The sequence below is a fragment of the Branchiostoma belcheri genome, unplaced genomic scaffold (genome assembly GCF_001625305.1).
Source record: "Branchiostoma belcheri isolate BF01 breed outbred unplaced genomic scaffold, Haploidv18h27 scaffold22, whole genome shotgun sequence".
NCBI classification, from domain to species: Eukaryota; Metazoa; Chordata; class Leptocardii; order Amphioxiformes; family Branchiostomatidae; genus Branchiostoma; species Branchiostoma belcheri.
In genome coordinates this window covers 1,613,127-1,625,414 of record NW_017803713.1, presented here as the reverse complement: position 1 = coordinate 1,625,414, position 12,288 = coordinate 1,613,127, and the positions used below count along the sequence as shown (strand labels likewise).

At 40.2% G+C, this 12,288-nt stretch overlaps 1 protein-coding gene across 2 annotated transcripts in view; it reads right to left on the bottom strand.

Moving 5' to 3' along the window:
* LOC109470290 (follistatin-related protein 1-like) overlaps positions 1-12,047 on the bottom strand; it is a 23,978-nt gene extending 11,931 nt beyond the window's left edge. For both annotated transcript variants that reach the window (XM_019769204.1, XM_019769205.1), the window contains exons 1-2: positions 11,925-12,047; positions 11,716-11,766 (exon numbers count right to left, since the gene is read on the bottom strand). In XM_019769204.1, coding sequence (XP_019624763.1) covers positions 11,716-11,766; positions 11,925-11,927 — 54 coding nt within the window. In that variant the 5' untranslated portion in view covers positions 11,928-12,047. The remainder of the gene's footprint in view (positions 1-11,715; positions 11,767-11,924) is intronic.
* Between the last annotated feature and the right edge of the window lie 241 nt (positions 12,048-12,288).

The following is a 12,288-nucleotide window of genomic DNA, read 5'->3' as shown; positions in this document are numbered from 1 at the left end:
CTAAAGGCACTACAAAGTTCTAACTGCGGCTTGGCTGTACAAGGGTCAGACTTCCATCTGCCTGTTGTGACAGCACACACTGGGGGATAGTATTGTGGTACTTTGTTGACGTTGGGAAAACAGGACTAGGGAAAATCGAACCCTATTCAGGACATCTGCTGCCAAAGAAATTGTACATTCTGAGCTTCTTTATCCTATATTGATCTTTTTTCTATAAAATGAGTTTTTTTAAATACAATAAAACTTTATAGCCCTATATCCCAAAAGAACATCAATAACAAGTTTTCCTGTTTTGAGTATTGAAACTGGATCTTACGACTCAAACACAAATGACATCATTACCTCCGGGGAAGGAGATATCCTTCCGCGAGGAGGTTTTACTATTGTTCGAAACATTTCTGTCAGCAGCTGTTTCTCGCGATCGGCTGGACGGATTGGTCTGTTGTTCGGTATACGTATTGCTGTTGGGCTGCAGATGATGCAGAACGTTTTTGTTTAATTGTATATGTGCTTATGGGCGTGGAAATAAAAGGTTTTTAAGTGCTCCGGACACCCCCGCCATGCTGAAAATGGAATTTACCATGTTGTTAAGGAATGGGGAGGTTGCAGTTTTGGGCTATACCATTCAAAAGGGGTCAAACAGAGGGGTGTCTGATTCCGATAAAAACGTTGGGTGACGGCGCAGCAATGACGGCGCGGGATGACGGCGGGGGTAATGGCGCGGGTGACGCTGAACGCTGGGTGCAAGCCGAGTCAGCGCTAGATCTTCGTGTCGCGGCATTTATTTCCAGAAATACGGCGATACACGTCAATTTATTTCAAGTACGGCGCGTAGCTAGCATGGCAGCAGCCAGCAGAAGCGGTGGGCGGGCGGTATGCAAACCTTGCATGACGTATCCGCGTTACGCGTCTCTGATTGGTTGTTCGCTTCAGCTGAGATCGCCGGGCGGCAACATGAAGGGCGCGGGGACGCGATTTTTACCTTCGCCAAGAAGGTTATGTTTTCAGGGGCGTTCGTGTATGTGTGTGTGTGTGTGTGTGTCTGTCTGTCTGTAAACACGATAACTTGAGGAGGCCTTGATGGATTGTCTTGATACTTGGTAGGTGGGTAGGTCTTGATGAGACCTCAATATGATTAGATTTTGGACCCCCTAGCGGCTTGTTATGGTACTGCAGCTGAACTTCCGGTTTTGATATCTCATGATGTAGACATGCTATGGTGATGAAATTTAGATGGTAGGTAGCTCTTGTGCTGGGAAAGAAGTGACGTGAGTTTAGGCCCCCTAGCGGCTTGCTCTGGAACTGCAGGGATGAATTCTTGAAAATATTCAAAAGGGGATAACTCAAGAACCGGTTGACAGATCGTCGTGATTTTTGGTATGTAGGTAGCTTACGTGATGCTTAATATAATTATGTGACAATTATGTAAATATGGATGTAATTTGAATAATTTATGGGGAAATTCTATAAATCAGCTGCATTCCATGATAGGGAAATTCTATAAATCAGCTGCATTCCATGATAGGACAATTGAAGCTTGTGACATTGGTAATTGACAACGAGAGAAACACAGGAAGATGTTGATTATGTTAATAATGACTTAATTTGCATAATTAATAAGAATATTTTATAATTATGTAATGATAACTGCCTGGAATTTCATACTTGTGGTATTTGAAAGTTAAATTGAGGTGAACATCATTAAACATAATTTATTCAAATCAGGACCTCATTTGCATAATTTATTAGGAAATGCTAGAATGCATTCTTTGTTAATATAAGACTGTCTTTTGGTTGAGATTATGATAAAATGATATAATGAAAATTAGGTTCCTATTTCTTAAATCAGGGGGAATAATCTAATCTAAACTTTGTCAGTCATAAAGATTAACATCATTTGGCGAAGGTATGAGATCGGGGAACTCTAGTTCTGTTTGAAAATATGCACTAAACGCTGTTTTCCAGGACTGCATAGCCACATCTAGTGAAAAAGTGCACAATTAATATAAATTTGGGGGGAAATATTTGTTTCTTTGTCGATTTATGGTGTCGATTTATGGAACCCGGAAGTGCAGCCGAGACCAGCGCGCAGCGTAGACCAGCGTGGCAGTTTGACGTGTACGATCAAAACATAAACAAAACTCCCGCTGAAGAAGGGAAATTATCCTGTATGTATGCATTTCAGATCCCAGTGACTATGTTTACGATGGGAATAATTGTGGATACGCACGATGCGCACGATAAGCCTCAGAAATTTATGTCGCAAGTGGGGCATTCTATAGGCTTGCACGGCAAAAAAAAAATGTCTGGCACGCTACGCGGCGTACGTACACTGCTGCACATCACAGCCAGCGATTCAGTGTCTTAAAATATTTTTTAACATCAGTATAACAATATTTTTAAGCATATGTGATCAAATTTCTGTAAAAAAAATTTGCACAATTGTAAACATAAAACATGAATAGATCGCTGCTATACTGGGCGTACCATTTCGCGTACATGGCCGGCTGCCCGGCGCAAATACTGTCCCGATTTTTCTCAGTAGAAAACCAGAATAAATCACGCACCCGTAATTTGGCTTCGACCCAGAGCTCCTACTTCAGAGTTGAAACCTCAAAAATAGTAACTTTATTAGAGCATGGAGGCATTATACCTCTATGATTGGAAGAAATATAGTATTGCGACACGTGCATAGAATTTGACAAATGGGGGGGGGGCGTGGCGCTACCTAAAATTCTGCTGCGCTACCTAGTTTTTGCCCTAGGTAGCACACTGTGCTACTTTGCTCAAAAAAGTATTTCGAACACTGCGTTAATCAACAGTCCATACCGAACCAACCGTCAGTAGCCATCAAACCGGCATACAAACATATTACGCACATAACTTTCATACTACACACAAACAAATAACCTAAACCAATAGAAAAAAAAACCCGGAGGTTTGAAATCTACGATTTCCCTTGTTTATATATAATATTGCTGGTGTCTGATGAGAAAATGAAAAGCACATCACATTTAGCAGTTCTGACCTGCCGTAGAATATGATCTATCCCAACAATAACAAAGATTTACAGAGCAATTCTTATATGACACACAAAGTTAATGTAAATGTCCTAAGGACAAGAATTTATGATCACATAAAAGCATGGCTACATTTATTTTCTTAGGATATACAACTTTAACTGCAGAGACACATGCTTAAAAACCTACCTACCAAGAACTGATATAAATCATACGGTAGAGGTGATACTTGTGTTATTTAATGACATGCATTGTAAGCAGCATTTCCAGGCACAAAGCACCTGGCCTATAACAAACGTAGAGGCAAGCCCACCTTTGTGCAATTCTTGTCTCAGAGCAAAGTCCCATAAGGGCAAAAATCCGATCAGAATGAGATGCACCACCAGGCATTACACATGCTTCACTAGCCCTCCAGATATAATAAGCCGGGCATCCTGCACATCAATGCATGGATACTGATGAATGAAGGGGCCCTGCGGGTCAGTTAGTCATTGTTGTGTCCCACTTATTCCCACAGTACATTATACCTACAGTTGTTCCTGGCGCCATTATACATGCATGGTAATTGTATGTGCACTGTAATTCTCACAAAAGTTTCTGGGAGACTTCCACATAGAAGGAACAACAGGTATTGGGAAACACACAATACCAGTGATGAGAAAATGCAAAGGTACAATAATAACATTGTTGCCTTTCCTGATTTTCTCATGGCGGAATTATTCAACCATTGAATCTGTTATCTTTGTTCTCCAGGTTTTCAAGATGTCTCAGCTACCTTGTTCATTCCAATTTCTAAAACTAGAGAGACCTCACCGGCACAAACTTTCATAGAGCAATAGAAAAATTATTGGCTCCACTAAAAATGGTATGTTTGCCACTTTCTCTATTTGGTCAAAGGTTGTAGATCACTACACAGATAGAGCAGGTATAAACCACCAGACACCATTGCTTGCCCCAAATGGTGACCTCAACATTCATGTTTTATTATCACAATTACAAAACTGTCACACATCTGAACTTATGGCATACATCTACAGAGAGTTATGGTTTTCTGACAGTAACAAGGGAAATAATGCTCTCCTCCCAAACACTATATGGGTAAATGGAAGATAGCCTTACTGGTTGATTGGATGAGTAATACTCTAACCTAAATCTGCCAGATTCATGAAAAATCAGAATGCAATACCTACACATCAGCATTACTAATGGCGTCAAATTACAATTTATATCCATAACCAAAACCAGGGAAATAGCATTTATTTTTATCTACAGGTGGAAATAAAAGGTTCTTAACGAATCAATTTATGGATTTAAGATTATTTCAAGTGGGCTATAAATTTCCATACAACCAATTGCTGTATGCCAATGTTACGTTTTACAGTAAAATCCCACATAAAACAATTTCTCCTGAAGAGACCAATTAGAGCATATATGTTACATGCAAAGATTTATTCAGATTGAAGGTAATTAGCTGATACTAATAGGAAAAGATAGGAATGTGCATGGTACAGGCCAAGTCACATTCACTATAGTATATATATGACAGCAAATTGAGAGCATTCTTGGAACAGTTGTGGCATGTGTTGTACAAAATTTAGCTGTCCGGTGATGGAAAGATTGTCATGGGTCCTTGTTGATGACTGGTTCCATTATCAAAGTCTCACTAGAAATTCTGCGGAAAAAAGAAATGTGACTGTTTCTACTGGATACTGCACATACTACCAGCAGAAGGAACGACATGGCATCCCACCCTGTCTGTAGAGTGTCAAGGCTCAAGACCTCAGAATCCCAAGGAATTAATTGTGTGGGTTGAGGTCACATTTCTCCATACAGTTTCAGATATCTCCCTTATAAAGTTACATAGCAGCAATGCCTTACTAATTTGGTATATGCTCCTCATTTCACCTCACCTAAGAATGTACATAAGGCAGCCAATTAGATCTATTTGTGTGTAAAATAACAAGCTGCCCAGTTGTCACAAAGCCAACCTTTGTCATAAAGCCAATTTACTGTCAGCTCACAAAGTTCCAAGGTCAGGTTACAAAGAGAAAGCAACCAAGGCAGTATGGAACATTTCAAGCTCTAGCCCAGCTGTTGGTCTCCCTGGAAGTGCCTTGACCATAAAATGATTCATGATAGACATTTTCACTGCCTGATCCCAAATGTCGCAATGTTAAAAAGGTGCACTCCTGTTGTTACTTTTTGGTACAGAAGTATTGTTTTGGGTGGTTTAGTCTGTGGGATTGTGTGCATGTTTGTCTGGGCAAAGTAGCTTGACAGTATGTGGGTGGCCCATTGGGTAGAAGATCTGCGGTTAAAAGGTCAGACACGAAAAATGGGGAAAACCTGAAGGTCCCAGAATTGGAGGTTGACATGGGGGAACTCAGGAAGCCAGAATTGAACAAGCAACCCTTCAACCCTGCAAGATTTCTGTCTTAGTCCCTATTGACAAAGTTACAAAACCTTCACAAAACCCCAAAATACTCTCATGAAATCTGAAATCTCTGATTTCTTGTTTCCACTGTTTTTTAGCAAGGGATACTGCAGTGATTGTCACAGTGGGATTTAGGCAATAATTAGTAATTACCAGTGCAAAGGCTCTCCAGCCTCCTATAATTTACAAATAGGTCAGGGTGTTTTGGTTTATAGACTTCATACATATATACATGTAACAACTTAAGGCATGAAGTTAAGCAACCTAAGACAATTTGACTTGTATAAGAAGTAGTACAAGTTTATTGAGTTGTACATAACTAGGTCCAAAGATACACACCTTAGGTTGAACTTTCAAGTATGTCCAGAATCATAAATAACAGAGCTCCAAGAATCCCTGATATAGTACCCAGTATGTGAAGTAGGACGTAATTATCGATCTTTCTACTCATTTTCCCCACTCTCTCTCTTTGTAGTCTTTAATCTCTACAAGGAACATACACAAATGCAAAATAAGGTGGAATGAGCAAATAAATTAGTATGAGACGGAGTGCTCAGTGACTGACATTACAGAAACCCAAATGATAGGTTTGGGGCTGTGTGTCTGCCTGTGTACTGCTGACTCTGCACAGCCAACCATAACTCAATTACAAACCATTAGTGCTGCAGCACAAGATAGTGCAATTATCTCATGCCTCCCAGCCATGGCTTGATGTGTTCACCTGATCTGCATCTCAGAACATGCACTTTTGGCAACAGATACCTAAACATCGGTTCCACTGGGAGAAACATCAACTTTATTTCATGTTAATCCTACCTTGCACAGACCTGGGTGGATAAATTTACCTTTCTCAGAAAGCCTTGTCACGTGCACATATTAATAAGCAGCAGCTACTACAATTAAGGCATACTCCATTCAGACAAATGTCTGCATACATGCAACTGCTGAGTAATTTTCATTATCATGTACAACAGTTGCCTGAATATTACCTTCATGTGCCGACAGAGATCTGTTCATGCTGGCAAACAGATGAATATATCTGGGTTCAGTACACTATAATTAATTACACAGTTACAGTACTCTAGAAATAAATCTAATTACAATCCAGCCATTTCCCTTGGGTTTAATCAGTCCCAAATGTACCCATACTCACAGTTCAGTATGGCACAGTAGTAAGATTTTGATGAGAGAAGAAATTTCTGGTAAGATTAGTGATTGATGTTTGAACTGACAGAAAATCATTAAAATTTCTTGGTCTGAGGAGGATGTTCCTCCCTTGGGTGGCCACCTTCTCAGCTGTGACAAATTGATTTGTAGAAAACAATTATTTAGCAGCAGGACAGGTTCTATTCCCAGGGTACTTGGCAGCAAGATGGACCACATTCCGAAACTTCTCCTTAACTAGTTGGGCAATACCATGCAAAAATTAATGATACTAATCATAGACCTCCATCATGAAAAAATGCAGGCCACTCCATCATTTGATTTTTTCTTTTATTACAGGGTAGAAATCTTCAGATTTGATTGCACAGATTTGTCTTTACATATAACTTCTTGTTATTGATGAACACCATGACCATTTGACTTACACCCTGTTCAGACCAAACTTATATTAAGCGGTTTCAACCGGTTTTTCAAAAGCCGGTTTTCATTTAACCTGTGTGTGTGTGAATGCAAATCAACTGGTTTTTTAGGGGTTTAAATCTGAGGTGGTTTTTGAAGGTTTTTTTTCCATCGAAAAACCTGGTCTGAACGCTAAGGGTTTATTGAACCGGTTTTTGCGTCATAATTCCGGGATCACGGGGTCAGCATCCTGGCCATGTGCGACCTGCAAGGTTTTTGATCGGGTTGTTTTTGTTTTCCACGGTTTCTCTTCAATTTGCGATGGAATCACCATACGCAACCTGGTCGGCGGACGAGACGCTCCTGATACTTATTTTTGGAGAACAGGAGTTGCCAAATTCGAAAATTTGGGGGGGCTCTACCGAAACAAAAATGTTGGAGAAGCCTGGTTTCTCGAAGATAAAGGATCAGTGCCACAGTAAGACAAAGAACCTGAAGACGGCATACAAGAAGGCCAAGGACAAAATCGGAAGAGTGATGAACGGTTATTCAAACTGCAGTCATGGCCGGACAGGATTTTTACAAAACCGGTTATGAAAAGTCTGGTATGAATGCTAAGGGTTTTAGCCGGGTTTTCCTCCTCTAATTATTTAGCGGTTTCAACCGGTTTTTAAAAGTCGGGTCTGAACGGGATCTAAAATGAGAAGCAAGGCGGCCGTCGCCCATATATTTGTAACAACCTTTCAGACTTTAACCACGAATCAGGCCATTCAATTTGTAAAAGTATAGATCAATATTCCCCCACATAGGTTAATGATAGAGCAGTGCTGGTGGTAAGATTAGAATCTAATCAGTACTCTGTGCCACTGGGCCAACAGCTGAACTTTAAGTCTAACCATCTCCTTCTTTTTTGGGGGGAGGGGGGAGGCCAGCAAAAGTCTGAATGATACTGATAGGTTATCCTCATTATAAAAAAACCTGGACAAACACCGTCATTCACCCTCAGACCCAACTGATTATACAACCTTCATCCAATTTGGCCGACTTATTTAGTGTTTAACTGCTGGGTTTGAGTTGAACTTTTCAAAACCGGAGAGTTAGATAGGCCAGTGCAGTTCACTCCCTAAATGCAATCACATAAGAACTTAACTTACATTCAAATGAGAACTACCCACCCAGTTTAACAGTAGCAGACCATGATTGGAGTATGGTCTTCTTGGAGAGCTGCTTTCCCCAATTATTTTTCCGTCAGCAAGAGAATCTGAGATAAAACCTAACTAACAGCCCAGTCAAATCAACCTTATATATCTACATATGATTGCACTCGAAGGGAACTGAAGCCTCACACACACATAAGCTCAATGTCACTATTGTTCTTCTATAAAGCAGGAATAAATTGGTATACATGGTTGGATATAACAGTTTCACTTCATGACAATGCATTGGCAGGTGTCATAAACTAAGGCTTCCTCCTTGCCATTCTTCCTTGAAATGCCAGCACAATTCTAATTGCTTTACAGCCCATTTTTATTGATTAGTTCCGAACACAGCTAAGAACCTTATCATTGATTTTCAATCACCTAACGTGTTTGAAGTTCTAGCAGTCAGAAGTGATATCCGCCACAATCTGTTCTCTTGACAACAAAACTGTAATCTCGTTTTGTCTATTTCTGCCTTGAAAATTACTCTCTTCTTCTAACCAATCACAAACTAAATTAATAAATTCTGCACCTTTATTGTTCAACCAGTACGATTGTCCTTTGCCCTTACATTAGTTACAAATCAACCCCCCAGTCACAGGCTTGTGGTTGCTGCTGGCCATGTCTATCTCCTGCTTGGCACAAAGAACACGTACAGCATAACATAAATTTTCCAGGAGCCAGTGCCACCCTTGCAGACTGAGGCTGTACAGGAGTCAAGTACATGCACAACACCTTGAAAGTTGGTGAATGGTATGCCATGTGCCTCTTCTTGCATCTACACCTGCATCCACAAGCTGCTGAAAGCACCCCAAAGGATAACTCGACTAACTACTGTAAATTTATCTACTAGTATTTCTTTTTCAGACTCATTTTTTTTTAAATAATTGGATAGGAAGGGAGTTTTTGCTGTGTTCATGGTCAAAACATTACTGTCACAGAAACGTGTAGTATCATGCTTTCACAGTGGAGAGGAACTGTAAAAACAAAACCATGAATATTTTAACATTTACACCCTTTTCCATACTTGTTCAACCTTGATGTCAATTCTTATATCAACCATCAGATAGGGGAGGAATGTACAATGTATACATGAGGTCTGCATAGTTTACTGCTCACTTCAGTGTGCTCAGACAGTTGCTTATTCATGACCACCACCCAACTGAACATGCATGTAAACAAGTACTACTATTCTGGCACTTTGACCCAAGAACAATCTTGTCCACTCTTTCAATGTTGTGCTGTGAGTGACATACCTAACTTTCATTTAGGCAGTTATGTATGTTGCTTTCTGCTGAATGAATGAATGGCTCACTACCAAATATGGCCAACTGATGATAGATAGCTTTTGCCATGGAACCCACCAGTAAGCAACGCTTGACCTATTACCAAAGGCATTGCATGATGTACCATAGCATACCAGACCAGAGAGTATCCTGAAATTTTTACATGCCATTTTCTACTCTGGTCTTCTCAGTCTTGATTTTGAACAAAGGGTTAACTTGTACAGCTTTCTTTTCCAATCAGCATATCACTGTTGGTTGTATTGTTACTTAGATATGTCAAGATCTGTTCGTCATTGTTCACAGATACTTGCCAAGCTTGGGATGTTTGCAAAGGCAGCCTGTTTGCAATAAGGTCAATGGGAAAAGGACCGCCAGTATCTACATTCTGATTGAATAGCAAACAGCTCATGTAAACACAAGATAGCCTGTATGTGACCCATTTTTTTATGAATCAAACTGCTGGAGGTATACAATACACATCTATCATGATACTGAGATATGTAACTGTGTCACCAAATAAATATTTCTGCCCAGAAGAAAATATTCAGAAGTGCGAACGGTTCAAACAATGTCCTTGAAACAACTAAGACATACCATATCGAACATACATGTATGGATAATAATAATGATAGTATTGAGTGACTTGACTGGCGCAGATAGAAAATCTGAATTATTTCACGATTTTTTGGGTGTCTTTAAATCATTTTTCTTTCGGCTTATCTTCAAAGTCAGATAACAGGATACAGCATGCAATGTGCAGAGGAGTAACCCTTTTACTGGCACACCAATTAATCAGGATATGTTCCACTGGCAGTGTAATTCATTAGCTTCAGTATATATCAGCTGAAGAAAGTCTCCTCCCTCTCTACTGATGAATGATTTACTAATCTGCCAATACTACAGAGACAGATGAAATATAGAACAGCTCCCTGGAAAGAGCAGGAGAGGTGTCTAGTGGATACGCTTCCCTATTAGTGCTGAGTTTGCCAACTGCGCTCCAAATCAGCAACAAGTCAGATCCCATTGTTTGCGCCCATGAGGGATCACATCTGTTCTGCCTTTCCTGTTTGTCTGCCTCTGGGTGTACTAGTATACCCAACATATTACTAGTACTCAACTCTAACCTTCCTGTACAGCTTAGCTTCTTGAGTAGGCCTTTGACGCATTGCAGGCTAAGCCCCAACACTGCTGCATTCCAAGGAGACACTATCAAATTCACAGTAAGCTTTAACTCAAGTATGAGTGATGTTTGGCTTTTGCCTAACATCTGTTGATCTAGGTGTCCAGGAACAGGAAATAATGGGCCTGCAAAGTGCAAGGGGTTTCTGCATAATGATTGGGTGGAGTGATGTGCTTTTTAGCAAAGAGCAAAGAAGAAAAGAGCACTTTCCTTCAAATTATGCAATCAACCAATAGTAAAATGTACTACTAACATTACTAGTGCATGCAATACCAACAACAAAATATAGTAGCAATCATCTAAAATATTCAGCAAACTTTGATTAGAGTAACCTTGAAGTAATAACTCAGTCCAAATAATGTCCTTGCTCAGTCCTAGTTGATCACAGGTCAGCACCAGAACTACCAATTCCTTTTTAGGTATGTTGCATTGCCGTTATTAAGGTTCTTCCTTGTCTGGCAAATGGCACACAACCACAACCAAGTTTCCTGTCCTGTTGGTACGTATACCAAGGACATATATTAATCCCGTCAAGAGTCTTTTTTTTTCAAATTATATGATCATATCATCATTTTATTATGCCATGGTGAGATGGTAAGTTGGTAACGTTACCATGGCCGTCAAATATTTTCCCCTACAGTCTAGACTAGAGGAAAAGAAATTATATTTCACACATCCAATGCCTTTTATCAATGGAATAGAACATTATGATCCAGACACACACAAATATCACAATAATAACGAAATAACGACATTAAATATTTGTTTTATTGTTTTGCCTCATGAAAAGATGGAGACTTCGAAAATGGGGACAAAACAAAAACACTTCTCGGGTCTCTGATTTCCCCGGTACGTGTCGGCTGAGCGATTTTGGAACCAGAGATATTCCTTTGGGACTGTCTCTTTCTGACCCCTATCATCGCTACTAATCACAACATCTATTTCATATGGGTGAATCTGCTCATGAAGAGGAGATAACAGTTGCATAATCATTGTAAAAGTTGGTGCAGAAGCGCTGTTGGACATAACTTACCGCCTGACAGACCGCCACCAGCACCGCTGCGGCGAACACAACCCCAGCTTTCTGTAAGGACAAGGGAACAAGTCAGCATCCGACCCGCCAACAACAACAACACGCGAATTCCGCACAGGATCGTGGCCTTTTACTTCCAACCACGCAGATCTACAGCTACACCACCCGTACGCCCAGTCTGTTATCAGAAAAAAGACTTCTAAACTCACCATTTTGGTAGAGAAAGTGTAGAAAATCCGAGCAGACGTCCAACCAGCGCAGATTTGTGCTCCCGGAGGATATCTGACAGACGACTTTCGGCTCTTATAGTAAGCCTTTGTCCTCCCCTATAATGTTGTTTCCTTTTTTCATGGCAAAGATCACAGTGACGACTGACGATACAGTGACGGCATGAGAATTCATAAATTAAAGCAACATGTTTTAAATTATTGATAAAGTATTATTGTTTTGAAGTATCGCTGTTTTGTTCCAAACAACGCCAGTACTTTTGAGGGGGTATAATGTCCAGAAGTAACAGCCTTCGCAGATCAGTTTCCGCTATCTGGGTAGAGCGCTTCTGTGATTGGCTAAGAA